This window comes from Salmo salar, unplaced genomic scaffold (assembly GCF_965601325.2).
Source record: "Salmo salar unplaced genomic scaffold, fSalSal1 ptg000742l, whole genome shotgun sequence".
Lineage (NCBI taxonomy): Eukaryota > Metazoa > Chordata > Actinopteri > Salmoniformes > Salmonidae > Salmo > Salmo salar.
The window spans coordinates 394227-412324 of NW_027675483.1; the positions used below are offsets into that span (position 1 = coordinate 394227).

The following is an 18098-nucleotide window of genomic DNA, read 5'->3' on the forward strand; positions in this document are numbered from 1 at the left end:
TGAAGGAAGGTAGTGGTTGTTTCACGAGCAAATGCTATCTAGCATTAGTACAATGACTGGAAGTCTCCAGGTACGGTAGCATTGCAAATGTACCTGTAGACTTCCAGTCATTGCGCTAGAATCGTACATTATGCATTTAACATAACTTAATTTAAAATGACATTGCATAACATGACAAAACATAACACAACTTTTAAGTGACATAAGTTAACATGACATAAGAGAGCAGCTCCATCTGTAACATAGTACATTACCTGTACATAGATCAGAGAATGTTGAGAGTACCTGAGCTAGCCAGTAACACTGTGACAGTAGTAGTAGCTTGGTCCTGGTAGGATAGCTCAGAGCATCTGCTCTTTTCTACCTGCTTCTGGCTTGGATTAGTCACTGTTGAGGAGGAGGAGGAGTGAATTCAGATGACGTGAGGAGAAGAGATGAGGAAATGATATGGTACTGCAGAACAGCAACCAGCCCATATCGTCCTCTCTACACTAGTGGTTGTGTCCTAAAAGCCTCAGCCCTGCCCACTCTCATTATCAGTCAGACTAGAATCACATCAACATCCTGCTAGTTCTAACAACACATCTCCTGTTCTGACAGACTAGAATCACATCAACATCCTGCTAGTTCTAACAACACATCTCCTGTTCTGACAGACTAGAATCACATCAACATCCTGCTAGTTCTAACAACACATCTCCTGTTCTGACAGACTAGAATCACATCAACATCCTGCTAGTTCTAACAACACATCTCCTGTTCTGACAGACTAGAATCACATCAACATCCTGCTAGTTCTAACAACACATCTCCTGTTCTGACAGAAGACACAGAGCAAACCCCTCAGACACGCACTAACCTTAAGTAAGGTCACACACTCGCTCTCTCGCTGTATCACACTTACATATTATAGTGCATGTTAATGTACAAAGAAACTTGGTTGCAAAAAAAAAACATCTTTGCATCTCAACAAATTATTATTTAAGATTGAAAAAGGACTTCGGGCTACACTTGAATGTCTAAAACCAGATGGATCGTTTGACAAATGATGATGGACCTGCAAATTGATTTTGACAAACAAATCAGTCCAAAAACGGTCTCTCTCTTTCAAAATCCCCATGTGGCCCTTAAGCCAAAATTACTATTAAACCCACCCTGATGTAAAGGGACAAGAGGAGAGAGAGAGTGAAAGTCAAATCAAATCAAATCGTATTTGTCACCTGCGCCGAATACAACAGTTGTAGTACACCTTACAGTGAAACGCTTACTTACAGGCCCTAACCAACAGTGCAGTTTTTAAGTAAAACATTGCGTGAGTGAGAGAGAGAAGAGGGAGAGAGAGAAAGAGAGGGAGAGAGAGAAATAAAGAGAGGGAGAGAGAGGGAGACTTTCTTTACTGATACATTCTCATTTCATTTCATTAAAACCTCCCCACACTCCCACCCCACTTTAAAAACAAATAGCTCATGTGCTGCATAATCACATGTACAGATGGAGGGAGAGAGAGAGTGAGAGAGTGACAGAGAGAGACAGAGAGAGACAGAGAGACAGAGAGAGAGAGAGGGAGGAGAGAGAGACAGAGAGAGAGACAGAGAGACAGAGAGACAGAGAGAGAGAGAGGGAGGAGAGAGAGACAGAGAGAGAGACAGAGAGACAGAGAGGGAGGAGAGAGAGACAGAGATACAGAGAGATGGAGAGAGAGAGCTAAAGGATCAGCCCCCCAGCTACACCACCTCCAGCTTAGACACAGAGCTTCTACAGGACCAGATCAACCAGTGCAGGACCCAGCTGAAGAACTCTGTCCAGGAGCTGAGAGAGAGCCTTACCACAGCACTTCAGGAGGTAAAGGCCACCATGAGGAGAGAGCCTTACCACAGCGCTTGAGGAGGTAAAGGCCACCATGAGGAGAGAGCCTTACCACAGCGCTTGAGGAGGTAAAGGCCACCATGAGGAGAGAGCCTTACCACAGCGCTTGAGGAGGTAAAGGCCACCATGAGGAGAGAGCCTTACCACAGCGCTTGAGGAGGTAAAGGCCACCATGAGGAGAGAGCCTTACCACAGCGCTTGAGGAGGTAAAGGCCACCATGAGGAGAGAGCCTTACCACAGCACTTGAGGAGGTAAAGGCCACCATGAGGAGAGAGCCTTACCACAGCGCTTGAGGAGGCGAAGGCCACCATGAGGAGAGAGCCTTACCACAGCTCTTGAGGAGGTAAAGGCCACCATGAGGAGAGAGTCTTACCACAGCGCTTGAGGAGGTAAAGGCCACCATGAGGAGAGAGCCCCGCAAAGACTTTCATCCCCGTACCATTCAGAAAGTCAACGCTGACATCACCAGAGGGTGTGGCCTACTCCCGAACGTGCACATTGCTCACCACCCAACAGTCACCCGAGAGCACCTGCATGACCACTCCCACCTGAGGAAGCAGACAGTTGGGATATTTACCAAGTCTCTAAAGGACGTGGTACTTGGTAGACAAACACCCCATGACGCACTGGACAGAGGATCACCCAGAGACCCCCAACCAGACCCAGCGCACCCCACAGTCCCCACCCACCACCAGAGTATCATCACCTCCATCAGCTTAGCCAGACTGGACCGGGCCCAGCCTACTACCCTGCAGCAGACCACCACCTCTACCAGACCAGAGAGGAAGCCCCCCTGGCCCAGACCTGGCCCCTGTCCACTCCACAAGGACCAACGCAGCTACACGGAAGTCCTCAGAGGACAGGAGAACTCTGTAGGATTGAGTGAGATTAAACAGCTCCTCCAATACATCTGCACTAAACTGCACTATGCGCACAAACACACAGCTATTGTACTAAAAGTTTACTTACTATGGCCCATTTATTGCTTTACCTCCTTACTCCATTTGCACACACTGTATATAGATTTTTCTATTTTGTTATTGACAGTACTTTTGTTTATCCCATGTGTAACTGTGTTGTTGTTTTTGTCACACTGCTTTGCTTTAACTTGGCCAGGTTACAGTTGTAAATGAGAACTTGTTCTCAACTGGCCTACCTGGTTAAATAAAGGTGAAAAAAACAAACCCCCCCAAAAAACAGCATTCCACCTGCCACAATCAACAGCCTGATCAACTCTAGGTGAAGGAGATGTGTGAGGCAAATGATGGTTACACCAGATACGGACTAGTTGTCTGATCCACACCCATACCTTTTTTAAAGTTATCTTTGACCAACAGATGCATATCTGTATTTGCAGTCATGTTGAATCCATAGATAAGGGCCTGATGAATGAATTTACATTGACTGGTTTCCTTATAAGAACTGTAACTCAGTAAAATCTTTTAAATTGTTGCATGTTGAGTTGATATTTTTTGTTCAATGTAGTATTAATGAAACTATTTGTTTTCATATTATAATTTTGTGTACGTATTTGGTTTTTATGTATTTTCAATTTTAACTTGTCATCTTCAATCATTTTAAATGGATTTTATACATCTGTGGTTGTATTGTGTTTTTACATTGTCAAATCTAATCCTCTAGCGGGTCACGGAACACACCTTCCACGTTGTTCATTATTTTCCATTGAACCCATAGCCCCTGGTTGATTATCCCTCACATAACATTGATTAGATGGTATGACTTGAATTGAAGGATTTTCCCTTTTGCCTTGACATTGGCAGGATGTTTTTACACAAGGAAGGGAATCCTCCATATTACCTTTTTAAAAGGGTATTTTTCTTTGTTTTCTTACAGTTTACAGTATATGTATTGTGGTTAGGGGTTGTTTCTGGACAGGAATGCCAGGTCCACTTTGACATTATGCTGAAGTTTTTCTTAATGGAAATTCAGTCCACCACTGTGTCTTGTCTGATGTACAAATCTATAGATGGAATCCATTTAACATTCCCTATTTCTCCACTAAACCACTGGTTTGTTACTCATACACCGCATATCGTTGTAACAGGGGAGATGTTGTTTTTAGTTAGGCTATAGAAAATATAACAAGTAGTGAAATAACACAAACATTCTGAAAGCGGTTAAATATTTATTTCAAGAAAAATACACATAATCGTATTTTTAAAAAAAACATTTGAGATTTTTCCCAATAATCAACATACACAATAGTTAGTCTACAGAATACAGGATGAATAAGGTAATAAAAAATATATATTTTCCTATAAGTGAAGAATATTATTATCCCTAAACTACAACAGTGACTGATATATATAGTACATTAAAAATAGTAGTTTTATGTTAGTGAATATATTTCATGAAAATAAAGGAAAGCCGCACACTCTAGGAGCTCAGATGCAAAAATGTAATATCCAACGTTTGGACAGCCAAGCTGTCTTCATCAGGGTATAAACAAAGTGTATGTTTTATGTATTTATGTCAGTGTATATATTTCACCAACAGAAAATGAATGGCGCCAGACATCTGTATACCCAATGTGACATTTTATGCCTTTCCCTAACCTTAACCCAAACCTCAGTGAAGCAATACCTGAAATGAACCTAACATTAACCATCATCAATAAAGTTTTTTTTCGGCCGGTTGAATATCCAATTCCTAGTCCTATACATTGGCACGAATTTCAGCATAGTTTTTAATGACAGAAGAGAAGCGAATGACTTTGACCTCATTGGTTTTGGTCTTCTTGTCATCCCACTGGTACTCTGGAGACAACAGCTTGCTGGGCTTGTTGTAAAGCAGGTACCTGTTGAGGTGACTCTCCTCCTGCCAGGCAGCCTCGATGGAATTCCTCGCGTCCTCTTCAAGCTGGTTCCGACAAACCTTTGTTAGTGTGTACACATCCTCCACGGACCCTCCGAACACAGCCCCGGCGTAGTAGTAGTCTCCCTCATCCATGGGGATGTAGGCTGTCGAGGCTGGGCGCCGTTCATATGTGAAGAGGTCACGGGTCGCCTGGTAAAACCATGGGTGAATCACAGCAACCAGCCTGCCCAGAGACTCGGCCCCCCAGCGAGCGTGGAACTTGCTGTCCACGTCCAGACAGAAGATGTAGTCGCCCTCCCTGCTGATCTGATGTTCGATGGCTGTCTGAATGATCTCCATCCTCCGGGCTGATATCTCCTGCCAGCGGTAAAGGGTACTTAATAGAGAGTTGGGCCACCACCAGCCACCTTGGGCCACCACCAGCAACCTTGGGCCACCACGAGCCACCTTGGGCCACCACGAGCCACCTTTGGCCACCACCAGCCACATTGGGCCACCACCAGCCACCTTGGTCCACCACCAGCCACCAGAACAGCTCTAATGCACCTTGGCAAAGATTCTACAAGTGTCTGAAACTCTATCGGAGGGATAATTTGGTGTTTTGTTGATGGTGGTGGAAACACTATCTCAGGCTCATTTGGATTGAGATCTGGTGACTGGCATATGGTTTACATCGTTTTCATGCTCATCAAACCATTAGGTGACCACTTGTGCCCTGTAAATGGGGGCATTGTTGATCTGGGGGCATAGCCACGGTAGCAAAAAGAATGACTGAAATAATGGTCAGCCCAGCCTTTTTATACATGACCGTTAGCATAATGGGATGTTCATTGCTTAATTAACTCAGAAACCACACCTGTGTGGAAGCACCTACATTCAATATACTTTGTATCCCTCATTTACTAGTGTAGAAGGCTTAACAATCCTTCTTTAACCTGTCTCCTCTCCTTCATCTACACTGATTGAAGTGGATTTAACAAGTGACATCAATAAGGGATCATAGCTTTCACCTGGATTCACCTGGTCAGTCTGTTATGGAGAAAGCACGTGTTCATAATGTTTGTACACTCGGTGTTGTTTCAGTGTTGTAAAAATATTGATCGTTTAATTTCCCTTTTGAATATTTGGGAAAAGTTGTAGGCTACTCACTTTCCAACGGCAAACACTGTTGTTACTATGGTGAGGTTCATGGACTTCTAGATTATGTCGACGAGGTCAGGGTCAAAGGTTCCTTCCCAGACGATGGGTGCCAACCATGGGGTGACTGCCACCACATCAGTACGACTAAAGAAACAGAACAAGATCAAGCCTGACTGTGTGGTACTGATTATGATCTCAATGTTTACAGATATACAGATCAAACCTGACTGTGTTGTTCTGATTATGATCTCAATGTTTACAGATATACAGATCAAGCCTGACTGTGTTGTACTGATTATGATGTCAATGTTTACAGATATACAGATCAAGCCTGACTGTGTTGTTCTGATTATGATCTCAATGTTTACAGATATACAGATCAAGCCTGACTGTGTTGTACTGATTATGATGTCAATGTTTATAGATATACAGATCAAGTCTGACTGTGTTGTACTGATTATAATCTCAATGTTTACAGATATACAGATCAAACCTGACTGTGTGGTACTGATTATGATCTCAGTGTTTACAGATATTCAGATCAAGCCTGACTTTGTGGTACTGATTATGATCTCAATGTTTACAGATATACAGATCAAGCTGGAATGTGTGGTACTGATTATGATCTCAATGTTTACAGATATACAGATCAAACCTGACTGTGTGGTACTGATTATGATCTCAATGTTTACAGATATTCAGATCAAGCCTGACTGTGTGGTACTGATTATGATCTCAATGTTTACAGATATACAGATCAAGCTGGAATGTGTTGTACTGATTATGATCTCAATGTTTACAGATATACAGATAAAGCCTGACTGTGATGTACTGATTATGATCTCAATGTTTACAGATATTCAGATCAAGCCTGACTGTGTGGTACTGATTATGATCTCAATGTTTACAGATATACAGATCAAGCCTGACTGTGATATACTGATTATGATCTCAATGTTTACAGATATTCAGATCAAGCCTGACTGTGTGGTACAGATTATGATCTCAATGTTTACAGATATACAGATCAAGCTGGAATGTGTGTTACTGATTATGATCTCAATGTTTACAGATATACAGATCAAGCTGGAATGTGTGGTACTGATTATGATCTCAATGTTTACAGATATACAGATCAAGCTGGAATGTGTTGTACTGATTATGATCTCAATGTTTACAGATATACAGATCAAGCTGGAATGTGTGGTACTGATTATGATCTCAATAGTTTTGCAAATAAAGGTCCTTGAAAAGATGTGTGGTATACTAGGCTACACGCTGATGTGGAAGTTAACAATGATAAGTAACTAACATAAGATAACAACACTACTCACCCCACCAAGACACTGGGCTGCTTGTACAATAGCCTGGGAGAACAAAACGTAATTCATTAGTTAATGAAGATATGGGCTGATGTTATTGCTCTCTCAAAAAAAGGTGCTAGTACCAAAAAGGGGTTTTAACTTCACTATAAGGGAAACCTTTTTTGGGCTGTGGAGAACCTTTTGATATCTGTTTTTTGGATAATAATTCATAAAAGAATGGAATAATAGGATAGTAGTTAATTTTTTTATTTTATTTTGTTTCACCTTTATTTAACCAGGTAGGCAAGTTGAGAACAAGTTCTCATTTACAATTGTGACCTGGCCAAGATAAAGCAAATGTCGTGTCTTTGGGGGTACCATTAAACGGAAGATATGTTTATCAATTAGCTCCCTGTAATTATTATCACGCGATTAAACTGATTAATCGTTTAATTGTAATTAACTAGGAGGTCGGGGCACCAAGGAGAATATTCAGATTACAAAGCTATAATTTTCCTAATATAACTTTCCTCTACTATAATATTATATTCTATTATAGTATAGGTCGATTATCTTCTAAGTTTAAATGGTGGATTTACCTCTAGTCCAGTCTCATTCCAAAACGTCGTAAATTGTTGTATCTGCACGAACCCAGTCTTTACTAAAATCATCCATAAATCAATTGTCTTAAAATCATTTATTTACTACACTAAGTAATTAACAGAAAAACATACAAACAGTAATTATCGTCAACAAAGGATTGGTATCGGAATGTGCCCTTGTGGGCTAAACAGGCTGGTCGGCCTGTTGAACAATGGGTCATAAATGGTCAGCTGAGAAGTTTACACAGAGTTCATTAACAATTGACAATTGAAGGCTCACTCATTCGGGAACAATTGCAATCAATATATATATTTACGCTCAGTGTGTCGTTCTGATTCTTGTTGGAGAGTAGTTCTGTTGGGGAGTTTTGTCCGCGTTCTCTCTCTCTCTCTCTCTCTCGGTTAGAATGGATCTTTCAGAGCGACATTCATTAATGTCGTCATCGAATGGTTGTTTCGTTGGTCTTCGCGTTCGATGATATAATTTACTTAGCTGCAGACTAATAATTAATATCAAAGACTTGTTCTTATTCTGTCGGTATCAATAGTCTAAAAGTTAACCACGTGGTATGGTTCACTTTCAGTAGAGTACTTGGATGGTCAAACCTCTGGCCATAGAGTGTAGGCCTGGTCTGGAGAAATGTAAATCAGGGAGTGTTTTATAGTGCCCATCGAACAGGCTGGTCAAATGACGCCTGGTCCTGTATATGTCCCTGGGGCGTGCCTATGACTGAGTTAGATTTGGTTACAGAAATACAATTCTATCACATTACATCAGTACATAGCATCTCAATGTCTTACAAAAGCTTTATCCTTATTAATACATTCCATACACCCATATGAGGCAAGTCTTAAACTGAGTCTATTATATAAACAGTTTTATGGTAATATGGCTATATTGTCTCTTCTGAGTATCACCAAATTGTACCAAAAGAGGCCAACGTCATGACATACACCCCCTGGTGGTTTGGATCTTGTTTATCCTGCAAGTTACAAATCAACATAAAATCATTACCACGTGATGTCCCATTGGTAGATCATCGTTGCAGTCCTCTCTGGTGGTTGAACTTGGTAGGCTCTCTGAAAGCGGAGCCGTCCACCACAAGGATGGGCAGTTGATGTCCGGTTGGTGATCGCCGTTGCGGTCTCCTCAATTGGTGTACCTTGGTAGGTTCCCTGGAAGCTGTAAAGTACCCCAGGAAGGGCCAGGGGATGTCCTGGTTGGTGATCGCCGTTGCGGTCCCTCCCTCTGGTGGTTTACCTTGGTAGTCTCTGTGACAGCGGGCATGCCGCCACAAGGATAGGCTGTGGGTGTCCGGATTTGGGGTCGCCGTTCCGGACCCGTCGTCCAGACTGGAAGATCTGGGCAGTAACTTAGGCAGATGTTAACAACGCACACACACTCATGAAATATATATAATTACATTAATTCCCCAATGAGCAGCGTTGTGGCACTAAGTGATGGTTGTATGGGGACTTTGTTTATGGCTCTATCACTTCCTAAGTGTCAAAGGAACTGAACCGAAAAGGAATGAAAGCATAAACAAAACAAAAATATACAAAATATAGTTCACACAAAAAAAATAATCGAATTGGACTGTATTCTATATACGTCCAATGTTCTGGCAAAATGATTATCATGGTATTGTCTCTAATGCCATATCTAGGGTTTTCCTACTTGGTGTGTTGCTTAGGCGCTATCCTAAGTTGATAACTATATGATAAGTCTACAGCTGTAATGCACTAGTTTTGGGCAGTCTACAGGTATGACCTACGGACTTCTGGGAAGAAAACTGGTGAGTGCTGTAGAGTCAAAGGCCTAGAAGTAAATGTTCAACTTTACTAAGGCTGGTATATTGCTTGGGCCCTTAAGTGGTCCTAGCATAAATCCTAATTGGATGTTCCGTTGTGCATGTGCGTTTATGCTTACACAAGCGCGCATGTCAAGGGAAGAAAACCAAGTATCCGGGCAGATTACAACTTGTTCAGAATGAGTCTGACGTAGTCAGGTAATTTTCAAGTCAATGCCTGGAGGTCAGTCAGAATTGGTGTCAAGGGAGTCTGTAGTAGTTTTCTACAAGTCACTGTCTTCCACTATTGTAGTGGCGATAGGTATGAAGTCTATTTCATAGCTATGTTATCCACGGAGGAGCTAACCTCACGACGGAAGTACTCTTTAAGTATTGGACCAGTCATACGTGGTGTGATCATGGTTCATGACTTCTAATAATTTTACTCCTGAATGGAGGGTCCTATTTATTAGTGACATGTGTGTTAACCATTGGAAGAGTGCACTGGAGATTCCCCTCCACGTGTTGCACTCTGAGTGACTCCTATGTCGCTATTATCAATAGCAATTTAACTTGTGAGGTTACTAACCTTCTTACTGATTGTAGCTGGTATTGGTACTGGTACTCAAGGGGACCAGTTATCCTACCGATTTATTCTGAAATATTATCTACCGGAACACATGATTGGAGCGTTTTACTAGTTGTATTGTAGTTGAACCTACGCATGGCAAAGAATGATTATTGTTGCCATTTGTTTTGGAGGTGGACAAGTCCATTGGACTTCCTTTACGACCAGTGTGGTACACCTCAGTACTATCTTAGATGTCTTCTAAGATAATCCCCGTCTAGGGGCCTGTCTGCTCCTCACTGTTCTCATAGGAGAGTTTACAACTAGATTTGATTTATGCTCTGGCGGCCTCGTACGGTGTTGGTGTCCGATGCGCAAATGAAAAGGTCGGACCCTATGTACGAGTTGTCAGCGGCCGCATTTTTATGAGAGTGGCTGTAACCTTTCAACCAAATCTCCTGGTGTTTGTGCTTCAAAACGCTCAGTGGCTGTCGAGGCATGTCAGTCACCACCGCGTCCGCGTGTGGCAACCTCTTCATTACCTGTGAACTGAGACGAGGATATCGGTCTGTGATATCGCAAAGTGTTTCACAAGTGGGAGTCATCGGGTCAGTTGCTGGACTGACGCCATGAGTGTCATTGTAAGGGGTGACAGTCCCCAACAAAGCGGAAGGTGTATCATCGGAAGCAGAGTATACTCTGCGCATCAATGTTTTTCTTGCTGGGACGGCCGCAGTGCTTGTGGATGTGTCCAAAGGGAAAGAAAAGTTCATCTCAACTACCGTATTACATGACTGCAAGGAAGAGGGAAGTTGCTTATTCACAGAGACAGCTGGCTCGAAATCATGAAAAGAATGGTCAATCAGGTTGGCTGATGGAATGTGTCGAGATATCGTACTATCTCCGTGGATCGGATTTTGTACCAAGAGGTTTCTAAACGTCTTTTTCTCAAGGGGTGCTTTCGACAGATACCCCTCGTGAAGGACTGCGTTGCAGCTAGCGTTAGGGGGAGACGGTGTGGTCAGTGGAGAAGGCACTGTGGCTTGTGACCATACCTGGTTGGTTTTCCAATCCATCAATGGGAGTAACCGATCCATCAAGTCTGCTCCAAGTAGCAGGGTTACAGTTTCGAGGCTGGTAACATACACAGGGTGAACGAGCGATACGTCCTGGAAGTGTAGTTTCAGCATGACTCTCAATGTGAGGGGCGAGGTAGTCTGAGTGACCCCTCGAAGTTTAGTGTCGCATCGTTCCACTTTTAACCAACGTTTAGTTGGCTTCAAAGCCCTTTTGAGATCATCAAACAATGTTTGAGAGATGAGTGATATTGTCGCACCCAAATCAATTAGCGCATTACAAGCTAAGCAGTCCTCCAGGACTGTTTTGCAGGTATGGCCGTTAAGATTCGTGGTTAGTGGACATATTCCCCACAAAGTGGAGTGGTCGTTCGCAACGACGTGATGTGCCATGTCTGTTCAAGATGGAAGCAGATTGACTTTTCTGATTTTGAGTGGGCTTGGCTTTAACGAAGCGTTTGACCTTTTTCTTCGCAACTTTTGTATCAGAGTCTATAGACAGAGCCCGGGGGCTTGTTTCTTGATCAAGCGGGCCCTGGATAGGGTCTTGAATGACAGCGGGAGAAATTTGAACTTTAACGTCCATGCTATGGGTGTTAATTCCTGCGGACCTGGTGTCCGGTAATTCCCCGTCTAGTCCTTGTGACTTATCTTTTACCCTTTTCTCAAATTGTTCTCGCTTAAGTTCTTCCCGTAGTGGGACTTCTGGAAAACATTGGTCTACGTTTTGGTCGTCCTTCAACCCTTTGTTACCCTTGTGCTCTGACACTTTTTGTGGGTTGGGTGCAGGAACGTAGCGAACGGGTCGATTGTAGCGGTAGTCATGTTGATGGCTTTACAGTTATTTCGACCGCGGAGGTTATTGGAATCATGTTTCGTGGTAGAAACTGTTGTTGTGCGTCATCTCTAGACGCTCCAATACCTGATAATGCACCCTCTAACTGGAGTGAGTGCTCCTGGTTAAACTTCAAAACTGAGTGGTCAGGGCTCTTAGCGTTGTGAACTTTTGATGCCTCAAAAGCTGTGCTTGCAAGCTCTCTGAGTTGTAAGATAGGCAAGCCAACGTGGGCTGCAGGGCCCAAGTAGGTAATGAAGGTGGGATACATGTTCGACAGAAACATTTGTTTGAATGGTAACAGCTCTTCCATTCCTGTTTCTGTGAGTAGGCCAAAGTAAGCTGAACGAAGCCTATGATAGAAAGCTTGTGGGTGTTCGTTCCGAGCTTGTTTGACGGTGTTAGCCAGTGAGCTATCGTGTTTGCGAGTCGCAGAACCACTGAATTCTAATTTCAAAGCTGTGGCAAGTTTAGCATAGTCATTTAGCACGTGTTGCTGTTGTAGACGAATGAACCTCGTCACGTGTCTATTCGACGTTCGCTTCAACAGGTAAACCCTGTCAGAACCCGTAGCGTTCGGGTAGCCACCCAACGCGTCCTCTATGTCAGCTAGGAACGTCTCAGTATCGTTTGGCTGACCTGGAATGGGGGGAAATTCTTGACGAGTTTGTCAAGGTATTCTGCACCAAGCGGGCGGAGAGGGTTGTCTTCATCCTGTGGAGAAATTGGGGCCGAAAGGCCAAGAGAAGAAGCCAAGCCTTGTTGTTGTTGGCCAAGAGGCGCCATATTACTCAGTGCCGAAGGGCCAAGAGGAGAAGACTGAGGGACACATGAGGGAGGCAAGGTCTGAAACCTATTGTCTTCACTCCTGTGAGTACAGGGCTCCGGTTGCTTGGATTGGAAGTCGCGCTGTAGAGCGTGACCATTCTGGGTTTCCTCCAGATGGTACCTAAGGGTGGAATTCTGCTGCATTGCAGAGTCCACTTGAGCGCTTAGAGTACTGATTTTGGACACGTGAGTGTCACACCTGCTCCTTTCGGTCTCAAACTTATCTGTCATGGTTTGCAGATAGAGGTCTTGAGTACGGAGCGAGAGATTCAGTGATGAGATTTCCTCTGCTTGCTTAGAAATCAATATTTCCAACCTCATCACCTGAGTTCTCTCATCATTCATTTGGTCAGCGACTTCAATAAGTTCTGCTGATTTATCATCCAACTTTGTCATTGTGTTCATTAACTGATCGTCTTTGGTCTGCAGCGCTTTGAGGAGCACTGTGTTATTTTGAGTAACATTCAACAAAACAGCATGCATGTTGTCAAGTTGAGCGCTCCTGTTTGTAGATAACTCTTCAGATTTATCTAGTCTGGCATGGACATCATCGTATTTAGTTTTGGCTAAATCGAGTTGTTCCTGTAGAAAACGATTTTGTTGAAGAGCTTGTGCTTGTTCATCGTCATACGTTTTTGCAATTACATTTAATTGTTCAGTTTTCAAACGCAGTTCCATAGCTAGCAGAATTTTTCCCTTTTCTGCATTTGTGATTGGTTTCCCGGTTCTCTCCACCTGTCCCTTTATGTCTACCGTTACCTGCTCGTGCTTCAGCTGTGCACTGCGGTATTGGACAGATGGCAATCTCGGATGGCAAGACATCAGAGCTAGACTGGAGAGAACCTTTACGAGGCCTGCGCCCGATGGTTGATTTTGGAAAACATTGTTGTCTGCTTTTCCACTAATGGCATAATTAGGGTTGTTATCGCTGCTGAGGTCAGAGATCAATCCATTTACGGGTGGAGGTTCACTAATTAGCGGGCGAGTGGGAACCACCCCCTCTGATAGCTTGCACATTATTAGAACAATTGAAAGGAAAAATTGTTTTTCCTAATTTTCCAAAATTTGGTTTTGGAATGTGGAAAACTGCAAAGACGATTTTAATCTATTTATAGACGTTAATGAACCATCAGTACTGTACAGTACTGTGGAAGTTGGACGTGAATGAATTTGCAAAAGCAAATTGAATTAATCAATGCCAATGATTAGTCCTACCTGGGTAGGCTATCTGGGTATTAAACTTGAATTACCTGAGAGGTTGCTTCATCCAGGTTAATATGCTAAGTTTAAGTTGTCTCATTTCATTGGAAGAACCTAGAAAGGTATGTTCGACAATTTAACTAAATAAATTGAATGAGACGATAATCCATACAATCTCCATTGATTGGATATCCTAAGTGTAAACCGTAGTTCAAATGTTGGGACCCTTCACCACTATACTTTCCCTTAATGGGTTTTACTGATTAATCTATTTATGATATATCAAACCTGTATAGGCTATCTGGGAATTAACTTTCAATTAACCTGAGAGCTTTGCTTCATCTAAGTTAAGTTTGGAAAAAGTTAATCATGTCTCATTGTAGACGCCCAATCAATTTTGGATATTATTTGAAAGATCCACTTGAAAAGGTAAATCTGGCAATTTCACTTGTTAGTTAAATTGAATGAGACGTGCTCCACGTTTGAATTTCCCCTAGAGATGTACTGGCAATTCTTCACCACCAGGGTGCAGAATGCTGAAATTTAAACGGAAGTACAAAGGTCGGACTTCCGTCGCGCTAGCGGAGAAATTTTAAACGTGTTACGGTGGAGGGTAAAATGTTCCCTCTCTGTTAGCTTACCCGTAATGCTAAGCTATTGCTACTTGGTTCAGGAGTATCCTTCCAAGCACCAAAATAGGAAAGGGTGGGTTTTCTAGTGACGTCTCACCTTAACCCCATTCAGCATATTCTGCTAGCGTTTATGCTGACCGGAGCGACACGGTACTTAAATATCGATGCGCATACGGTCTGCCCACACTTTCTTAGTGCGGTAGGCAAATTATTCGGCTCGGTTCCCGGACAGTTAACTTCTAATTTCTAACCTTACTCTAGAAGTTAATATTTACCGACAGAAATAGTACCGTTTGGCCTAACGGACTAAATCTGGAATTTAAATCCTCACTGCTATCGACATAAGACCGGAGCTACTCTAAATAGCTTCTCTCAATGGAAAATGCACAATCACTTTGTTTACATAGCAGGCTGTTTGTACAATTCTGTTTGCACAATTGATATATAGAATTTCACAGCAAAGTCCAATTCTATCTTAGATTCCTCGCACGGGGGCTCCAATATGTATTATCAAATTGAACCAACGTGCGTTTTAGTTTGAGTCCTCACACGGGGGCACCAATATGTCGTGTCTTTGGGGGTACCATTAAACGGAAGATATGTTTATCAATTAGCTCCCTGTAATTATTATCACGCGATTAAACTGATTAATCGTTTAATTGTAATTAACTAGGAGGTCGGGGCACCAAGGAGAATATTCAGATTACAAAGCTGTAATTTTCCTAATATAACTTTCCTGTACTATAATATTATATTCTATTATAGTATAGGTCGATTATCTTCTAAGTTTAAATGGTGGATTTAACTCTAGTCCAGTCTCATTCCAAAACGTCGTAAATTGTTGTATCTGCACGAACCCAGTCTTTACTAAAATCATCCATACATCAATTGTCTTAAAATAATTTATTTACTACACTAAGTAATTAACAGAAAAACATACAAACACTAATTATCGTCAACAAAGGATTGGTATCAGAATGTGCCCTTGTGGGCTAAACAGGCTGGTCGGCCTGTTGAACAATGGGTCATAAATGGTCAGCTGAGAAGTTTACACAGAGTTCATTAACAATTGACAATTGAAGGCTCACTCATTCGGGAACAATTGCAATCAATATATATATTTACGCTCAGTGTGTCGTTCTGATTCTTGTTGGAGAGTAGTTCTGTTGGGGAGTTTTGTCCGCGTTCTCTCTCTCTCTCTCTCTCTCCTCGGTTAGAATGGATCTTTCAGAGCGACATTCATTAATGTCGTCATCGAATGGTTGTTTCGTTGGTCTTCGCGTTCGATGATATAATTTACTTAGCTGCAGACTAATAATTAATATCAAAGACTTGTTCTTATTCTGTCGGTATCAATAGTCTAAAAGTTAAACACGTGGTATGGTTCACTTTCAGTAGAGTACTTGGATGGTCAAACCTCTGGCCATAGAGTGTAGGCCTGGTCTGGAGAAATGTAAATCAGGGAGTGTTTTATAGTGCCCATCGAACAGGCTGGTCAAATGACGCCTGGTCCTGTATATGTCCCTGGGGCGTGCCTATGACTGAGTTAGATTTGGTTACAGAAATACAATTCTATCACATTACATCAGTACATAGCATCTCAATGTCTTACAAAAGCTTTATCCTTATTAATACATTCCATACACCCATATGAGGCAAGTCTTAAACTGAGTCTATAATATAAACAGTTTTATGGTAATATGGCTACATTGTCTCTTCTGAGTATCACCAAATTGTACCAAAAGAGGCCAACGTCATGACACAAAGCAGTTCGACAACATACAACTGTCACGTCCTGACCAGCAGATGGAGCTAGTGTTTTAGTTTTGGGGTCAGGACGTGGCATGTTTGTATTGGTTAAATGTTGGGTGGATGATTGGGACTTCCAATTGAAGGCAGGTGTGTATAGTTGCCTTTGATTGGAAGTCCTATATAGGTGTGTGTGTTTTTCTTTGGGGTTGTGGGTGGTTGTTTTTTGCACTGCGTTTCTAGCCTGCAGAACTGTAGCTGTTGTTACTTTGTTTGCATTGTTAAGTGGATGCTTTACTTCTTTATTTTAATTAAAGATGAGTATTCACATACCTGCTGCGCCTTGGTCCATTTCTACAGAAGACAGCCGTTACAGAACCACCCACCAAAGGACCAAGCAGCAGAAGAGGAGGAAGCCACAGGAGAGAAAAAGGGAACAATGGACATGGGAGGACGTCCTGGACGGCAAGGGAGCCTACACCTGGGAAGAGATCCTGGCCGGAAGGGATCGCCTCCCATGGGAACAGGTGGAGGCACTCAGGAGAGTGGAGGCAGCTGGACAGAGGAACCATCGGGAACGTTACGCTGGAACACGGTTGGCTAGGAAACCCGAGAGGCAGCCCCAAGATTTTTTTTGGGGGGGGCACACGGGTAGTTTGGCCAGGCCAGGGAAGAGCCGTAAGCCAGCTACCCGTGACTACAGGGAGGTGCGTACGAGGTGGAGGGCGCCATGTTACGCTGAGGTGCGCACCATCTCGCCTATACGGACGCACAGCCCAGTTCGCCCAGTACCAGCGCCCCGCAGGTGCCAGGGCAAGGGGAGCATCGAGCCGGAAGGGGTGATGCCAACCCTGCACTCAAGACCGCCAGTGCGCCCTTTCGGTCCGGTGTTTCCCGCCAGACGCACTAGCATGGAGGTGCGTGTCTCCAGGCTGGCACGTCCTATACCAGCCCAACGCATCAGGAGTCTAGTGTGTCAACCCAGCCTCGCCAGTCAACAGTCACCAGAGCTGCCCGCCAGTCAACAGTCATCAGTGCTGCCCGCCAGTCAACCATCACCAGAGCTGCCCGCCAGTCAACCATCACCAGAGCTGCCCGCCAGTCAACAGTCGTCAGAGCTGCCCGCCAGTCAACAGTCGTCAGAGCTGCCCGCCAGTCAACAGTCGTCAGAGCTGCCCGCCAGTCAACAGTCGTCAGAGCTGCCCGCCAGTCAACAGTCGTCAGAGCTGCCCGCCAGTCAACAGTCGTCAGAGCTGCCCGCCAGTCAACAGTCGTCAGAGCTGCCCGCCAGTCAACAGTCGCCAGAGAGGTCAGACTGCCCTGAACTGCCGGAGTGGCCAGACTGCCCTGAACTGCCGGAGTGGCCAGACTGCCCTGAACTGCCGGAGTGGCCAGACTGCCCTGAACTGCCAGAGTGGCCAGACTGCCCTGAACTGCCAGAGTGGCCAGACTGCCCTGAACTGCCAGAGTGGCCAGACTGCCCTGAACTGCCAGAGTGGCCAGACTGCCCTGAACTGCCAGAGTGGCCAGACTGCCCTGAACTGCCAGAGTGGCCAGACTGCCCTGAACTGCCAGAGTGGCCAGACTGCCCTGAACTGCCAGAGTGGCCAGACTGCCCTGAACTGCCAGGGTGGCCAGACTGCCCGGTTCTGCCAGAGTGGCCAGACTG

At 43.8% G+C, this 18098-nt stretch overlaps 2 protein-coding genes across 5 annotated transcripts in view; both read right to left on the reverse strand.

Annotated features, from left to right (window-relative positions):
- The window catches only part of LOC123743828 (uncharacterized), a 31240-nt gene extending 15660 nt beyond the window's left edge, over positions 1 to 15580 (reverse strand). Inside the window, exons 1-4 of one of the 4 annotated variants that reach the window (XM_082972544.1) lie at positions 8767 to 15580; positions 7180 to 7212; positions 5855 to 5989; positions 255 to 387 (exon numbers count right to left, since the gene is read on the reverse strand). In XM_082972544.1, coding sequence (XP_082828670.1) covers positions 255 to 262 — 8 coding nt within the window. In that variant the 5' untranslated portion in view covers positions 263 to 387; positions 5855 to 5989; positions 7180 to 7212; positions 8767 to 15580. Of the gene's footprint in view, positions 1 to 254; positions 388 to 5854; positions 5990 to 7179 lie in introns of all 4 variants that reach the window. The other 3 variants (XM_082972543.1, XM_082972545.1, XM_082972546.1) reach the window with 3 other exon arrangements.
- Positions 4385 to 5785, reverse strand: LOC106594443 (globoside alpha-1,3-N-acetylgalactosaminyltransferase 1). The gene has a single exon (XM_045722522.2). It carries the CDS (start codon positions 5192 to 5194, stop codon positions 4544 to 4546), a length of 651 nt encoding a protein of 216 aa, XP_045578478.2. The 5' UTR covers positions 5195 to 5785; the 3' UTR covers positions 4385 to 4543.
- Positions 15581 to 18098: the final 2518 nt, after the last annotated feature.